General features: G+C 42.1%; 1 protein-coding gene across 7 annotated transcripts in view; it reads right to left on the bottom strand.

The window, feature by feature from the left end:
- Positions 1–1,177: 1,177 nt before the first annotated feature.
- prickle1b (prickle homolog 1b) overlaps positions 1,178–18,377 on the bottom strand; it is a 76,614-nt gene continuing 59,414 nt past the window's right edge. For 2 of the 7 annotated variants that reach the window (XM_026146846.2, XM_026146845.2), the window contains exons 2-8: positions 8,457–8,654; positions 7,617–7,730; positions 6,010–6,147; positions 3,742–3,945; positions 3,468–3,654; positions 2,382–3,371; positions 1,178–2,297 (exon numbers count right to left, since the gene is read on the bottom strand). In XM_026146846.2, coding sequence (XP_026002631.1) covers positions 1,330–2,297; positions 2,382–3,371; positions 3,468–3,654; positions 3,742–3,945; positions 6,010–6,147; positions 7,617–7,730; positions 8,457–8,642 — 2,787 coding nt within the window. In that variant the 5' untranslated portion in view covers positions 8,643–8,654 and the 3' untranslated portion in view covers positions 1,178–1,329. Of the gene's footprint in view, positions 2,298–2,381; positions 3,372–3,467; positions 3,655–3,741; positions 3,946–6,009; positions 6,148–7,616; positions 7,731–8,456; positions 8,655–11,469; positions 11,491–12,349; positions 12,412–13,046; positions 13,449–13,770; positions 13,994–18,377 lie in introns of those variants that run through there. The other 5 variants (XM_080291481.1, XM_026146850.2, XM_080291480.1 and 2 more) reach the window with 5 other exon arrangements.

Below are 18,377 nucleotides of genomic sequence, written 5' to 3'. Positions count from 1 at the left end.
GAAACGGGGAACATTTGCCTTCAAAGTAAAAAGTTATGCCTTTCCCTGCAACCATTGAATTTCAAAAGTGAAAAAAAATGTTTACTTTGAAAGCAAAAGTTCTCCACTTCTGGTTTGTGTCATACTTTTCAGTTTCAAATAGTTTGCGAGTGTTTGCACACAAGTTGGGATCTTCCATGTAATCTACTGGAAACCATGGCAATCTGCAAGCAACCAAAGCATTCAAGGTTTTTTGTGCAGCGTTGTATAGCTATTGATGACCAAGAGCTATAATGCAATGTCAAAATGCATGGTCCAGAAACACATGAGCCAGCCTTTTAAGTAGTCTGTGGTTGCAAAAACAATTTCCAAACTCAATAACAGAACAGTCAGTTTTGAGGCTTTGAAGAAAAATATTTATTACAAGCGTTTTTACATCACAAAGCATTTTTGCTGATTATTTCAGAGCAATGGTAGTGAACAGCTGGGCTGAATATGGAAAATACTGGTGGGTCTGCCAGTCATTTTAGAAATTGTACACCAATAGTGGAATATATGTGGCACTGTTATTGAATAGCATGGCACGTAACTGAAGAAAGTGGCACTGTCTTAGTCGTTTCTCATAACATATTAAGAGTTCTTTTCACTATTAAAACATTTTTTTAATCATAGACTTCAAGCAAAACAACCATTTTAAACATGGATATAAAAATAGCAGTATTAAAATCTTAACTTAGTATGTACATTTTAATTTTGTATTATGTTTTAAATAATTATTTGGTTAGTTTCTATGTTCTACGTTATTAACCTTTGTGCCACTTTAATACAGAAAAGATACTGCTGCAAAAATTAAATGAACATAAAACATTTTAAAAAGTAAAACTGAATAGCAAAAGCTGAAATTAAAGTTTAACTTCTCCACCGCCAGCTGTACATAATCTGAAGCAAAATGTGTTCAACTTTATCAGTCCGTGCATTATCTTAGTGCTGAAAATCAGTAAGACCCAGTACTGAGGCCACCTTTGAACACACGCACACACACACACACACACACACACACACACACACACACACACACACACACACACACACACACACACACACACACACACACAAAAACTATATGTTGCACATCTTTTTTGTGGTCCTAAGAGTTGAAATTAAAGACGTCTTGTTTCAGTCGATATAGGCCTGAAATACGATATGCATTTTGAATTTGGCCATACACTACATGTTAGTGCTGCCATTCTAATCTCAGATTTGATCTGTGTAAACCACCATACATACTGAAAATCTTGACCGCATTGTTTGGCATTGTGCAGATTCTCAAGTAAATACACTCTGGTGTTTTTAAGAAATTATACAGTTTTTGGACCGTTGACTCTTCTGCCGACCAGTCTGTGGGCCATGGCTCTGGGAAGAAAGGGCCGTGACCCTTGTTGGGTAGTCCTCTGCATAGTAGCGCACAGTAGATCGGGGCTGAGGGATTGGCTGACCTAGAAAATAGCCCTCCTCCTCAGAGTCCGATGATGAGGAAGAGCAAGTAGAGCATGAGTCATCCTCATCTCTGTAGAGCCCCATGAAGTGCTCAACCCGTGGGTCATTATGCATTGAGCTCCCAAGCATATAGTCAGATCGAGTTTGGGGATAAGCAACTGGCAACCTTTGTGAAGGATGTTGCAGGAGCATAGCACCATATGGTGGATTTACAAGACCTTGCTGTTGGGGCTCATACGGCCTCTGCGCCTTCTCCAAAGGCACCATGTGAAGGGCATTGTCTGACCGAGTCTTGCGGCTCCTATGGTGCCTGCCTGACCGGTGGTGGTGCTGCCTGTTGCGCCCTATGTGGCTTGTCGGGCGGATTCTTTCTCTGCCCATCTCATCTGGACAGTATGCCCTTCTGTGTGGCTTCTCACTCATGGGGTGCTTTCTGATATTGACCTCATATCCATCATTATATCCATTATCCACAGTGTCTTCTGAGAACTTGACCATCTGAGGGGGCCGGGATTGGGACTTGCTTCTCCTCAGAGCTGGAGCATGAACAAAGGTGGCAGGAAGGTCTTCCGAATGTGGAGACAATGAGTGAATGCCACCTTGTGTGTCTCCCCTCAATGTCAGTGCTATTTCTTCCTCGTCATCTTCATTTCCCTTGTCCAGTTTTAGATTGAGGGAATTGGCACTGTGATGAAGATGAGAGGAATTAAACGTTCCCATGTTGCTCATCTTTTCACAGTTCTCTGCCACCAAGGGATTCTGCATGGGATGAAGGGTATAGACTGAAGGTCTGTCCCTCCCATCTCCATCCACTGATGCACCTAAGGAGGATGAACAAGGAAGGTCAATTTTGAGCTTTTTTTTAATAAAACAAAACAATTAAATTCATATAAACATCTCCTTACCAGTGATATTTGAAAGAGCCAGGGAATCCATGGAGTCTCCAACACTCTTTTCAACATTCCTCAGCTCATCAGCAATACACTCCAAAGAGTCTTCATACCACTGTCTGCTGTCTGCCCAGAAGGCCTGTCTTGCCCCAGACTGGTCCTGATCTTGGTCCAACTCCAATTCTTGGATCTTTCTGGCACTGGCAGGACCTGGGTGGCTCCCATAGGCTGAATCTCCCAGCCCGTCCTGCGATTGGGCCCAATACATTTCAGGCAGGTTCTTCTTGCTCATCAGTCCAGGGCTAAGGCTGTTGGCTCGGGATTGACTGGAAGAATGACTCTGGGTGGGACTGGCAGGAGTGGGAGAAGCAATCCCCATAGGTGTAGTATCGGGCTTTAGCCAGGGATCAGACATACTTATTAGCCTGTTTGTGTCACCAGAAAGACTAGGAGATTTTTGGGATGGTTGCTGAAGTTGGTGTACCATCCCACGGTCACCAAACTTGAGTAGAAGCTGAGTCATATAGTCTTCGTGCTGGGCCCACTCTTCTGGATCCTCCTCTCCCCCTGCATCCGGCTCCTCCCGCTCTCGCCAGAACCTCTCCTCATCCAGGCCGAAATGAGCAAGCTTACGCCCTACAATATCAATGTCACCATCGGCGTCTGCTTCACCCTCACCATTTTCAAGCTTGTGCTCAAACGAGGGGACGGTGGCAGGAGGATTGAAAAGCTGTGACTGCCTCCATTGTTCAGCTGGCCTGCTGCTCTTCCCCATACGAACACTGCGCCGGGATTCACGTGAACGAGCAGACTGGAATGCAGAATCAGATGAGTCTGAGGCATGAATGTCTTCCCCCTGGCTGCAGGCCTTTGAGCAATAGATGTGACCTTGCTTGGGCAGGAATGGGCAACCCAGCAAGGATGTCTTACACTGGGCACAACAGAAGCACTGGTCAGTGGCATGCCAGTGTACACCTTCATAGGTCATCTGGGCATGGTCAACACCTATATGATATGATTAAAAAAAATTAAGTACACAAAAGAATACATCAGTGGGACCTTGTTTTTAGTATAGGGGAATGAAGTGAAAATATAACTTACCAATGTTTTCACCACAGGATTCACAGTACTCTGCATACAATGACTCAAAGCACCCACAGCAGTAGGGCCTTCCATCCTTCATGATGTACCGCTGGCCTCCTAGCATTGTCCCACACTCAAAACAGGCAAAGTGCTTCATGTGCCAATGACGACCCTCTGCTTCAGTGCACTCATCTGCAAAGATGATCTAACGGGAAAAGCATATTCTAATGTTAATTATGAGGAATCCTTTTAAAACATTAACAGTACCCAGTATACCATTACTGCCATTTACCTCATCACAGGAAGAACATCGCGGTTTTAGAAGCTCGGCGTGGTGTCTGCCGCAGAGGATCTTGCCACTATGGTAGAAATAGATCAGATCCACCAAGAGTTCTTGACATGTGGCACACACGAAGCACGCCGGGTGCCAGCAGGGGTTCGGTCCTGCTCTGGATGCAAAAATTGCCATCTCGCCTCCCTTGATGTCTCCACAGCACTGATAAACACAACAGATAACCCATGAGATTCCAAAGGCGGGAGGGAATACTGAGAGTTCATTGAGAACATAGCTCTGCTTAGGTGATAAATACCCTACCTTGAGAATAAATGTGTGGGGGTAAATAAAGAAACAATTGCATAGAGGAATGACATTTTACAGTACGTGTAAGATACAGTTGATACCCACGACCCGTGCAGGGCAAACAAAGAAGAGATAAATGAGATGAGATAGATATTCAAAATATATCATATATCTGCTGACGTTCCATTTGCAGTGATGCTAAGACAAAGAAGGCCAAACAACAGGTTGTCATAGTGCAAATGCCAAAGGAGTGTATTTAAAAACGCATCAATGACTCCTATTTAATGATAATCCTCAATGAAAGGTAATCTTTTCACGGCAACACAGCTTGCTATTAAAAAAAGATTGCACATGTAAATCTTCCCGAGTTACAACACTTTGCAAGTAGGTAAATGTGTTCATTTAAAAAAAGAAAACACGAATCTAGCCCTGCTTTACCAACGGAAGATTAGAGGACAAGCTCAAACTTATTTGGCTTTCTCTGGATTTCAATCAGCGGCTGTTTACTCTGCAATGAAACCCTCAATTATTCATTAGACATAACTGAGGAAGTGGGCAGCGTTTTTGTCCTGTAATCTTAAAACAGAAAGCACTCGACCTTGGTTCTAAGTGGAAGACTCATATGACTCCGCAGAGATGGTCCGAGCATGTCTGAATGTAGAGTCTTTATATAACTAGGCAGAGTTATGAGACACCCATAGGCAGCATGGGATTGCGTGCCCAGCTGTTAACCATTATTATACAAGGGTGAACAGAAAGGGGCCTTGGATATGGGGGTGTTGCCTGTTGCTGAAAGTCAGGCACCAGGAAACTAGAGCCTGACAAAGTGTGTGTCCAATTGTCTTCATGATATATTTTTGAATCGCATGTGCAGTAGAAGCATGGCTGTCTGAGTTAGAGGGTGATAACAGCTTGCAGAGGCTGAGTGAATACACATGCATTTCCGATGTGCCTAACCACATGCGCGTGGTCGCTGGTCATCATGTTAGTCCGTTCAGTGTCTGTGACCTTGCATCCCCATGTTAGCAACTGTTTTCAGATGGTGACAGACTTCATCTGCCTGTCTGGGGGAATACACATGGCCGCATTTCATCTGTTCTTCTTGGATACCCGACAGAGGATGTGGCTCACTTGCTTGAATTTGGCGGAAGCCACACAATACTAATATTTACATCTGCTGCACTGAAGGGAAGTTTTTCAGAAACATGATCAAGGATGGTTTGACTGGCACTAAATGTTATGCATCGCTAAATGAGCGGTATAAAATAAGAGATTGGGCTTTAGGATTGTTGCCATTTTTGTTGTTTGCTCCTTGTGACTTCAGCCGGAAAATGGAACCAAGGTGGCTCTTTTCCCAAAAGTCCAACTTTCCAAAAAATATTTACAAATAATCATGAAAAAAAAAATTGGCCTGTCCACATAAAGGCAAAAAAAAAAAAAAAAAAAGCCATCTCCACATCGCCATAAAGTCTTACAACCAGCTGCATATACTGTAAACAAACAGTAAATTTGGAATTATATACCACATAGTGTGACTGCTTTGGAAAAAACTGGATTTGAAGACTATAGTAAGAATGACTTATTAACCTTTGGATTCTTGTTGCAGTCTGTCACGCTGTGATATAGTGGGGCAGGAGGAAATTGGCTGATTTCCTCATGAAAAACTAGCTTGTCTACTTGATTTAAACACGATCCTCCCAATTTCCTTGTTTCCTCTCTCGCCCTACCTAACAAGGAAGTTTATGTCGATGATTAAAGCCGCTACACTAGCCAATCAGGTTGTTCTTTGGGTTGCCAGGCATTTGGATTGGATAGAGGATGTTAGTAGCACATGATATAAATAACTTAAGACCCACCAGTTGGTTTCCCTGTAAATTATTACCACGTGGCTATGTGAGTGTTAAGTGATGCTAGGTCTTTTAGTGCACTTACAGCATGTGGGTATATGTGTGGTTATGAGTTTTCATGTGTAGCACCTACATTTTCACAGCGGGTGTGTTGCAGAGCTCGGGGTAGAACTTTGGGTGTTCCTCTCCCCAGGGCCTCTCTCTTCCTCTGAGTGCTAAACATGTGGAGCTCCCTCTTTTCTTCCTCTGTTAGAGAGTGGCAGTAACGCACCTGTTGATAAAAGAAAAAAAAAAAAAAAAGAGAGAGAGAAACAAAAAGATCAATTTAGATGAGGAAGATGAGAAACGGCATCTTGAGACCTCCAGCAATTACTGCGGATGTTTTGGCTTTCATCTTTTCATGCAACTTTGGGGGAAATTATCACAGCGAGTCCATATGTGGCTGGAAAAGGGTTTAATTAATGTCAATCCTCCTCAAGGTTGCGTTGAAAGGATGACATGAGCAATACACAAACCCTTCCTCCGTGTTTAGAGCGGGTGATGAAGGTTCAGATAAAAAGGACCAGGGCTGTCCTAACAACCAGCTCGGTTGTTCTCTAAACAACAGTAAACGATGTGTGAGCTCATACGCGCACACACACACACACACACAGATGCACACGCTCACTGCCTTCCATGCGCACAAAGCGCTTATCCCTTCTAACCACAGTTACGCAAGGAATCCTCGGGCAGTTTGCTTCCACAACCACCAGGTCTGCCAACAAACATCATCAAACCGCTCAGTCAAACATTGTTTGTGTGTACCTATTGTGTGCATAGAGACCACCTATGTCAGTGGACCCCTTCCCTCCCCCATGCTGGTGATAACACTCGACCATATCGCCTAATGTAAACTCTATTAACACAGATGTGAAAGGGGTGCTGGTTTACACACCATAAAGCCATGTAGAAGAGGCTGGCTTGTGCTTTACTGTCACATTAGGGCTTTTTTGGTTTTGTTTTTTTTGTTTTTTTTAAACCAGGGTTGAGGGAATGTAGCCCTTGTTTCAGCTTTATTATAAAAAGAACAGCAAGATTGTGTGAGATTTACTCAACTGCTGGATTTGGTTTATGAAAACACCTGAAAATAGAAAAAAATGCTGCAAACAGAAGTGTTTTTGGGGAGACAATAATGTGATTAAACTGCTGCAGAAGTGAGAAGCTAACAGTAAACGGCTAATAGCATACATGTGTCTATAGTATTAGATAAATCCTCTGCTTCTTTTAAGCTTGTTTCAGAGTAATCCTTGAGATGTTTTGGTTTCTGTCACTTCCGCAACTGTTCCGTCACCTTATCGTCTCTCCAAAGACACTTCCCTCATGGCTTTTTTTCAACTTCTGTTGCATGTTTTTTTCCATTCCCTTTATGTTTTATTAAACTTTTTTTCCAACAGCTGTTGTATTTTGTGGACTTTTGCACCATTTGTGTATTTGCTGGTGTTTTCCTAAGTTGCACTCCTGACCTCTCAGGATCACCTTTAGAATTGTGTGTAAAAAAACAAAACAAAAAAACAAAAAATCAGCTGTAACACATTCAAAAACCTTCTTAGACTGAACTAAGTTATAACAAAATGCCAGAAAAAGCCAACTTTTTTAAAGCAATAGTCACACATGAATGTTAGTTTCATCGTATCTTGGCTGAGCTCCGTATTTCCTCTTCAGTTCTCATATGTTCTGTCTCTTTTCTATAAAGATCTCTACCTCGTTGTCATGCGGCGGCAGCTGGTATAGGAGCTGTCTGATTCTGTGTTTCTCTCCTGGGCTGTTGACGTATGGCACCTTGTCTTCTGGCAGGCAGGCGAAATACATCTGGACCTGGAGATGGAGACATGTTAAATGGAATTTTGTCAAATAACCGGCAGATTGATCTCTTCAAGAGGAAACAAAAGACGAGGAGTTTTTCCTCTTTCTTCTATTCAGGTGAAGGATATCAGTGGAGAATGACTGCACACACAGCAACGCTCCTTTTTTTTGTGACACTCCCAGCCAAACATGTCAACCCCTCTGCAGTCACAGGCGCCCGACTGTTAAATCTCTCCACATAAAAGGGAGACGGCAAAGGGACTGTAAATGTTAATGTTTGCCTTGGTTAATTTCCCCTGACAGGAGCAATGGAAACACGAACAAACTTTTGTTTGTTGGTGAGCAGTGCCATGAAGAAAATATAGGAAAATATGCGAGACCACAGCAATTTCTAACTGAAATGCGATGAATGCGTTCACCGTATTTACACTACTAGATGCAAAAAAAATTTTTAAAAATCCACAGCTAGATGTTGAGTTGAGCATGCAGCACTACTAATCTGTTATTAGGGCATAGGGAATGCACTGTGCACATAACCTTGTTTGAACTAAACTAAAAGCCTGCTATCAACTTGCAGGTTTTCACAAAAAAAAAAATAAAAAAATCCTTTGTCAGCTAAAATTTGGACGTTTGTACCCATTCAAAAGACAACACTGGGAGACATAGCAGTGAGAAAAAAAAGCAAGTGTGTGTTTTTCATAATGGTCAAATTAAGTAATTTGGGAATTAAGGTCCTACCTGTTCAGGCCTGAGTCCTGGTGGCACCCACGCATACTCTTCCAACGCACATCCGGAGTCATCATCTGAGGTGGAGCTCCTCTGGAAGCCCACGGATATCTTCCCCATCTTCCCCCCAGTGCGAGTTTCCATCTCGGGGCCTCGGGGTAAAGGACGCTCCCCTCTCTCACCGCGCTCCAGGTTCATCACACACGGGTGCTGCAAGCAAACAAAGAAGGATTAGGAGTCATAAAGAACAGACCCAGCCTTTCATTCATATATGCTTTTTAGCCCTCCTCTGTTTGCTTCATATACTTTCTCTAATTACACACAAAGTTCTGGCTTTTACCTTCTTGGCACCAGTTGGCTGGGATACTGCTGATCTGGGATTTTTTTTTGCACTTACTGTAAAGTCCTCCGAATTTCTTAAAAGCCTCAAATCCGCCAATTAGTTTTAATCTCTGTTTCTTCTCCTTTCTCAACAAGATAATTGCTCTTATCCCAGCGCTGTTTTTAGAGTTTAACATAATGGCTAGAAAAATACGAGAAGAGCAAAGAGCAAACAGAGAAGAAAGGACAAGTTCTCCGTGGCATCTCACAGAATCCTTCCACGATTCAAACCTCTTGAGTCATGCTCAAAAATAGCTAATATGTTATTTTCCATCCATTAGTGTACTTTATCAGGCTTCCTTTGTTTATTCCATTACAGGACCATGCTGGAAGAGTGAAAATTGTCCATCTTCAAAGGATACTCGAGACAAACTCTGATGAAAGATTTATAATGGAAAAATCATACCAGGCTCCCCCCCCCCCTATGGTAAGCATGCAGGACACAGTTTGCAATAAGCAGTTTTAAAAAGTCATTTCTTTTTAAGTGGAGATTAGGGATGGGTGCCATGTCCGGTGCCATGATAGCACCGGTTCTGACATAAACGGTAGTAACCAGACCGAAAAGCAGCGCACATTTCGGTGCTTTATTTCGGTGCTTTTTTTCCTGAGCTGTGATACACTTTAGATTCTAGCCAATCATTTTACGTTTCCGAGGATAGTAGGCGGGGCCAGGTACGTACGTTCTTTTAGAGCAGAGCTACAGATTAAAAATGACCAAGGCAAAGCGGTCAAAAGTCTGGCTGTACTTCACAGCAAAATATGCAAACTCAGCAGCCTGCAACAAGTGCTTTAAGCTGATACTGTGATACTGTCAAAGGAGGTAACACCTCAAATCTGATGAAACACCTGGCGATGCATAGCGTTTTTTTTAAAAGCCCAGAAATGCGCCATATTTGATAGCTTGCTGCGAGACCTCACACCAAGCGCATCTACTGCGGGTGTGGTGCCTGTTAGCAACATCCCCAAAAACCCGAAGAGCAGAGTCCTGGCCCTGGCCCCTAGCCCTGCCAGTGTAGCAGAAATGATGAGGATGATGATGGCAGCAGCAGCCGTTCTTCTCTGCGTGAGTAGCTTAATGTTGTTCGTGTGTAATTTACGTTGAATAGGCTAACCACGTTATTACATTAATGCATGTAAGGTGAACTAGCAAACATCATCATAGCTACATGCGGCTGTCTTCTTGTTTGATGGCAGATACTCCCTTCACCCTGGCCAAAAAGGCTAAAATGACCAAAGAAAAAGTGGAAAACAGTTAAACATGAGAGGTTTAGGACAAAGTTTGTGTTTTTTCCATTGTTTAAGCACTGCTTCCAGCCAAGAGTGATACCATATATGGCCCATAGCTGCAGAAAAGGCACACATTGTTATCTTTTTACAAAAAAACAGCTGAACATGAGAGGTTTTTGGACCAATTTTGTGTTCTCCATTCTTTAAGCACCGGTTTGAGCACCGTTTGAGCACCGCACCGTTTCAAAAGTACTGATTTGGCACCGGTATCAGATAAAACCTAAACGATACCCATCCCTAGTGGAGATGTATACACCATGATACATTTACTTGACTTGTGCCCATTGCAACATCAACAAAAGGTAGATGCCAGAGAGAGATGGAAAGAAAGCACTTTATAAACTATGTCATTCTTATGACATAGTTTATAAATGAAGTGGTTGTGATACGATCACCTGTAAGTTCACAAATCAAGCACTGAAGCGGATCGGATGTCAAGTTAGGCGAAGAACAGATACAGAGATTACAGAACTTGATTAACTGGGTTGACGTGTGTTGTGCATAATAAACCATTTCAGGATCACTTTACTGTCAGTAAAAAGAGGCTTGGTTTAATCCAAGCTAGTAATACTCTGACATAACAAGACGCAGCTGAAATTTCCATCTGTTAGCCACGAGGCATCTGTTGGTCTTATCCTCGATGCTAGCGAGGCTTGAAGCCTATCAAGCAGCTGTAAGGATGCCCACGTGCGGTGATCACTGCATGGAGTTTATAGTGATGTTCAAAATAATTCAAAAATAACAATGAATGATTTAGTGGTGTGGAGAACTGCATGCGCCCACTCGACTGCGGTGTGACTCCGCTGTCAGCCGCCTTTCAAGCAGCTTTTGTTGTTTCTCTGTACAAGCTGATAACAGTCGTACATGACTGGAGGTCAATCCATCTTGTTGTGTGTCTCCCACCTTTATTGACCTGATAGCAACTTTGGTCTCGAAGGTGTCGAAAACAGTTTTTCTGGCCCTGCCCTCTTTGACATGCAAATCCAGACCAGAATAGGGCTTGTTTGGGGTAAAGCAGTCAGAAATCTTACACCGGCCCACCTCGCTGGATTGATCGTTCACAAAAGAGCAGCACCATTGGGGACATTATAGTCTCAATAGCTGCCATTGACCAAAATATTGAGTGTTAACTATGCCTGTAGAACTTGCAAACTTACTCAGACAAAGATTTGTGTATTGTGATACCCAGTCACTTGTGGACTGGGCAAAAATGATTAGAGTGGGAGGTAGTGGTTAAGGACTGTTAGGAACTGTTGAACTGTGTCAAAGAAACAAGCAAAGACAGAAAAAAAAAAACGCAACCACAAGAATGAGTTTCCCCTTCAAAAGGTTAACTATCAGCCGCAACTGAACTCACAATGCAAAGTGGAAAGCCTGGGGAGTGAGGTGAGCAGGCTGGCAGGGTTTCCTCCACCACAATCCAACCCCCCTAAGAAGACAGGTATTAACATACCCATAATTAGCATACAGTTGAATAAAGCCTAGGGCTTCAAAACTTGAAATTTACAGATTACAAATGGTGTTTAAGGTCTAAACCACAGCTCTTATCTCAGGACAAAGGGTTTTTTGAGTGTCGCTTTGTTCCTCAGTGACTAATCTATCAGGTTTTATGGTAGAATAGATAATGTTATCAGTCAGAAGCTTTTCTTTACTTGTTCTGCTTTATCTCGTCTAACCTAGTTAAGACCAGTAAGTAGATGTAGATGAGTAATTCTTATTATAAAGATTATTTAATGCCACTAAATTAGCAATAATATAGTTGTTTCTGAATTGGTTTGAAGGCCTGAGGGCTAAAACTTAAAACCTTAAATATCACTGTCTGTGTAGGGTTTTTTTTTTTTAATACACCTTTGTATGAAGTAGCAGGTACCCATTATTTTTATAATAGGATTAGCACTGTCGGACATCCCTATCATGTAAGTAAAATAAAGCAGGAAATGCCTTTTTTTTTTTTAAAGACACTAAAACCAGAAAACGGGTGAAACACTGAGGTGCTCGTATTACAGTCAGTTAGACATTAGCTGATCAGTTTGAGGGTGGCTTGCTTATGGTTTAGCAGCTCTAACACTTTCCGTCTGCCCCGCGGCTCTCCTGCTTCTCATCCCACTAACAGGAGAAAAAGGTGACTGCGGATTCCTGAGCCAACATACACAGCAACTCACATTTCACCATGTCACCTCTTGGCAATAACACAATGACTGCCTTTGTGGAAAACAAAAACAAAAAAAAATGTCCACCTATTCGCCTGAATCCAGCAGCAGGGTCACAACGAAGACGTCACAGGAGGAGGTTAAACAGGCTAAAAAAAAAAAAAAAAAAAGAAGACGTTTAAAGAATCACATCATTGGGGATGTGTAAACAGGGGCCAGATGTAGCCAGCTAACTTAACCATGTGTGACTCTCCCACTTATCTGACCGTTTTCTGGGGGTACTCCGTCATCGAGTGAGTTAAATGTTCTTTTCAAATGAAGTAAAAGGAAGAGTTCCCAACAACAGTTAAAGCTTAGTTACCTGCAGTTCATATAATGGTCTATAAGTATTAGAATAAAAATAAATAAACAAAAAAGAAGGTTTTTTTCTGAGTGCTGTAAGATTCGATTTAGGAAAACAATTAGATTGTGGAGTTCAAAGGCTGAGGTCACTGCTCTTTGACTGCTAAAGAGTGTTATTTTAAAGCCAAATGGGTGTCAGGGGGTGCAGAGGAGATTAACACAGTCGGGAGTAAGACCACCTGCACAGCCTCTCAAAAAACTGTACACACCGCCTCAAGATGCTAAAATAAGATGTTTTTAAAATACAAAGCATACATACACACACAGGTTCCTCCTAAGTGTGCGTAATGGCTGGACCTGTGGAAGAATTTTCCACCAGCAGAGGTTCAAACGTGTTTGCAAGTTTCAGTAAGTTTCGCCTACTCATCCACTTTTCTCTTACCTCCAGGAACAGCATCTCCTTTTCCACCCTTTGCATAAAGCCCTCATTCACTTCCACAATCCCCTGGTCGCGCAGCTCTGGCTACATGTCTGCTGCATCAAGCCCAGTGGATCCACATTCTAATCAGATCCAGATCCCACTCAGTCAGGAAGTGTCCCACGCCAAAGTCTCAACCTTTGAAAGTCAACATCAGCTATGATGAGAGCCTAAGAGGAGGATAGCTCTCACTCTGGAGCAGGATAACAACTCAGTTAGGAATCCAAATTTTTTAAGGTCCAGTGAGCGATGAGTGAGGCCAGGGAGGGCGACGTCTCTATCTGTAGTGTCTCTGATCCCACTGTGAGAGTGTGCTCTTGGGGCAGCCAAGCCTTGTCAGCCCCTCCCTCAGTCCCCCTGCCTGCCACTACACTTCAATCACTCACACAACACACACACACACACAACCTTCAGAGTCAACACCCCCTTCCCCTGACACCAAGCTCTCCACCCTGCACCCCCCTCCCCTAGACTAGCTGAAGGATTCCTGAGAGCCAGATGACATGTTCACTCTCCTCTCTCACACTTTCTTTGTCTCTATCAGTCTGTCCTGTCTTTCCAAAACATCTTGTACTGCAAGCCACACAACTGTTCATGTCGACCGTGCCACTTTCAACTTTCAGAGTAACTTCAACTTTAAAAGCGATTTCTATTTTTTTAAAAATATATAGCGTTTTGAAATACTCACATATGTTTATGATGAACTCCCTTCCTCTTCACTTTCCAGTTAGGGATTAAAATTCTATTTATAATGCGAGTGGCTGCTCTCTTTCACCGTGGTTCCTGGGGTCATCCACTTTGATGAATCTCATGCCATTTGCTCTAATAATGTTGCATTAATTTGTCCTCATCTGCTGATTAGATCATGTGGTGGGTAATTGGTTCTAGGTCCAGCTGCTCCACTATCTCATCTAAAAAAAACAACAACAAAAAAACAACTTATGCTCAAAAAGGAGGAAATTAAGAGTACTTTAAAGGTTTGATTGTAAATGCTACTTGATGAAAATGAGGCATCACTGATAAAAGAAATCTGAGATAAATTATGGTACATTTAAACAGCTAATTTAAACTCATGATGACATATTTTGGCCACTAGGGGCAGCAATGACAAACTGTAAATCCAACTAATGTACAATACTAATCCTGGAGAACTATTAAATAGGGTAGAACAAGACTTCAAAGACTATATAGTTTATAATAGGTGAGTAAGTATCTTGGTTAGACGTCTAGTATCCAACATCATTCATTTTACCATCATCCATCCATCATTTATTTAATCACATTACTAAGGTTATCTGTAAAAGTGTGCCATCTGTTGTAAATGTCCAGTCAACATATCATGAAATTATGGGGATGGTTGTAAGTCACTTTTGTAGCCTTTTATTCGTTAATATTAATGGAGAGCACCCTGAATTGATTTTAGCACATTTATAGCCATTGCAACACACTAGCTCCTTTCTTTTTTCAGCCATTCTGTTGACTGTTGTGCTGCCGTGCTCAAGATCATTGCCTTGCTACATGAGCCAACTTGGGCCGAGCTTTAACTGTTTGACAGAGATTTAACTCTAGAACACTTTGATATACAGAGTTCATGGTCCAATCGCTGCAAAACAAGCCCAAATCATCACCCCTCCACCACCCTGCCTCAAAACTGGTATGAAGTTTTTAAGCTGATATGATGTGAATGGGTTTCTCCAAACATGGTGCTGTGCATTAAAGTCAAGCATCTCTTTGGTCTTGTCTGTTTAAAGGACATCGTTCTAGAAGTCTCCTGGCTTTTTCAGATGCAGCTTTCCCAAACCAAGCCATGCTGCCATGGTCTTTTTAGAATAAAGCGTCATTCTCCTGACAGCCCTTTCAAGCAATCCATACCTCTTCTGTGTTCTTCTAATTGTACTGACTTGAACTTTAACAACTGAGGCCTGTGGAGCCTGAGATGGAATCGTGGGTTTTTTTTAATCAGTTTCTCTGGCCACTACATGGTCTGAACTTGAGGTGAGCTTGCTGGGATGTCCACTCCTGGGAAGACTGTGGCACACCTGAATATTCAAGACCAACAAACTGGCAAAACCTTTGCTCGAAATCCTTCCATCTACAGAAGCTCCTAAAAACCAAAATAATAAAGTTAAAAAGATGCTTTAAAAGGTTTTTAAACCTGACTTGACTTCCTGAGTTCCTCGCTATAAATGATCCACTTTCACATACAAGGATTCATGTGACCCACTGTTTATATAAAAATATTGATAATAGCAACTTTGGGTCTTTGTTTGCCAACATATCGACACCTGACACACTCTGTGTTTGGAGGTGTTCAGTCATTTAAAAGCAGCTTGTCCATTAGACAGCTCCTTGGGTCTTGTTTGTGTTTCACCAGTTAAATGTTGACCTTGCTTCCCCTCAAGTCTCAACTCATCCATCTCAGGAAATTCTCACGCAGAGGATCTGTCGGGTTCAGCCCATCTCGGACATTACCAAGAAAAAGGGGTCCCCTCCATCCTCATCTCTCACTCCACAATGATGTTATTGTCAAATGATACTTCACTTTAAGAAACTCCCAACAATCTGGCAGAACCAGGTGTAAAGAGCTCAGATCTACAATGACACCCGAAGGTGACGCTTGCATTAGTAGACATCAAATGTGAAAAGTTACACTTATTCTTCCATGGTGGAAAAAAATAACGCATGAAGCCAACGAAGAAGAATAATCTGTATGCAAACAGAATTCGCTGAGATGAGCCTAGGGAAGTTTGATGTGATTATTTGGACAAGCTCGCCATCATCCGTCATTGTGAAAGGCTGAAAAGCAGCAATGGCTTCATTTAAAGAGTCAAAAATGAATAATGAGTTTACTCGATTGTCCAGCAGACAAAGATGCCTTTCTCCTCTGGCGACCCCGAAAAAGTTGCTTGTGGAGAGGGCAAAAGAGCTGTTTGTCACATGTCGGATTACCTGTTACAAATGAGAAATGACTCAGTTAGCTAATTAGCTTAGGAAAGTGCGATAGAGAATAGGGATCTCTGTGTGCTTAGAGATGGGACTGTCTATGTGCGTTGCCAGCACGGCCTTCTTTCCTGGCATACCAACAGATATTTGAAATTGAGAGAAGAGACAGCGGAGCCTGGCAGTCCAGTTAGAGGGTAAACCTTTCAGAAAAGCTCTTGAGTTTTCCAGGAGTCTTGGCACTGCACTGCAAAAGCCACTTTGTGTTTATCCCTCAGAGAGATGTGCATTAAGTTTCCTAAGATATTTATCTGGATATGCATTTCAAAAGCTTGGCAAATCTTATTCCAGGTAGACAGGTAGAGAAGGGAACCTATTTTTGTGATAGACAGCAACTTAATTCAGATAATGAAACCAGCCAATGAGCGGGTGAGGAATGCTCCTGGCTGAATGGAGGACAGATGAGTGGCTTTATACCAGACAATAGGCAAATATCTGCCTTTCAGACGGGGCCTGGGCTTGTGGCCAGAGACCTATGGTTCTTAAGAAAACATAAAAGGACAGTTGACCTTACTGTCTCCTCTGCCTCTTCCTAGAGAGAAACGAGGGTCTGACAGAGCAGAAAGACTCCTTTTTAATTCAGATTTATTAATCTTACATGTGTTGGTTTGCTTATCTGTTGTAAATTTAAAGAAACACGATGATAGAGACATTAAAAGTTGCTTTATTCTTCTTGGCCTTTTAATCTTAACAGCAAACCTCATACAAACCTGAACTTTATCTCATTAAGATTATCCTGTAGTTTTATTGCTTGACAACATCTTTTTAATGGGTGTAAGTCATTCTGAGGCAAATATTTCATGTTTTAGGTCTCTGCAAAGCGATTAGACATGTGCAGAATAGATGATGTTTAGGCTTCATTCACATGTCTTAGGCTAATGACTAGCATCTTGCTAATGGAGAGTTTATGCAGCGACATTTGACCCCAGGGTTTAGTGCATGAGCACAGATGCATGAAAATCACACACAGCTGGGATTTTGTTAAAAACAGACCCTTTTTAATGTTGTAAAATGCAAGTACTCAGTGTTATTCTGCATTCAGTTGCTTTTTCAAAAACAGCTAAAAACAGAACTTAATCCCATCTTGTTCAACAACAGGTAAAAACTACTGATTTTAAATGAGAAGTGACTGGAGCACGGGTTCTTGATTCCTTTTTACACAGCCTTGGCTGATATCCAGTAACATTACTGGCTCAAAATATCGGTCTAAATTCACTAAAGTCCAAAGCAATTTGGACAGAAACCTTTTGATCAGGTCTCAAAGGACTTTGTGAGCAGAGTTTTATTTCCTTGGCATAAGCTTCGGACTGTGGTTCAGACAAGATCTCCTGGCCTTTTCTAAACTTGAAATCCAAGAGTCTAGACTACACATAAGCTGCACACAAATGCACACACACAGCACACTTACTTATGCTTTCTGGCTGCACTTTTTTTTTAAATTTCTCTATCTTTTGGAACACAGCTTGACTGGCAATTCAGACTTTTCCTGACCTTTCTTGTAGAGGGAAGGTTTACAAAGCAAACGATGCTCCATTCCAGCAGTGATCTTCTCCATTCTCATTTATAACAGTCATTCACACCTGCAGTCTGTCAGCTTTGTTTCAACCCCAAGGGGCAACACTTTACCTGATCCCTTAGAATGCTAATACAAGGAGGAAATCGCCCCCTGGTTGCTCAAAACCGAAATCAACAAGGACAGTGGCATGTCTCAACATGCTGCAGGACAGGTTGTCATAAAAGCTCAAGCAGATCATTCCTGATGTTAAAGTAGCGTAAAGTGTAAATACATGATGAAATACACCAGATTGTGCAAACAGTTCTCCAGGATTAAAGAAAACATATGCTTTTAAGCAAGAACTAGTATGTCTTCCAAAGGTTATGGTCTTCAGTGGTAACTTTCAGTGCTAATCTATGTCCGTTGCATTAGCTACTCCCTATTCTGATAAGGAGACGGCTCAGACAGTTTGCTTTTAAATAAGTGGTTTGCACTATGTCAAACTGATGCCTTAAGCAAGGCTAGTGTCTGCTAACCGATTACCTAAAGATCCTGACACAACAAGGAATACTGCAGACCTAGAAACTGACAGCCACAGACAGAAAGAGGTACTTTCGGCTGCTTCCTCATTACCAAGGATTGCCACAGTGGATTGATCTGAATGTTTGATTTGGCACACATTTTTACGCTGTGTGCCCCCCATTTACCCAGGTTTGGGATCAGCACTATAGATCCCACCAGCTAGTGTATAGGAGTACACTAGCTGGTGGGATCCATGAGGCTAGGTTTGTGACAAATGC

This window comes from Astatotilapia calliptera, chromosome 17 (genome assembly GCF_964374335.1).
Source record: "Astatotilapia calliptera chromosome 17, fAstCal68.1, whole genome shotgun sequence".
Taxonomy (NCBI): Eukaryota; Metazoa; Chordata; class Actinopteri; order Cichliformes; family Cichlidae; genus Astatotilapia; species Astatotilapia calliptera.
Note: the sequence above shows the minus strand (reverse complement) of the source record. Positions and strands in the feature narration are given on the sequence as shown.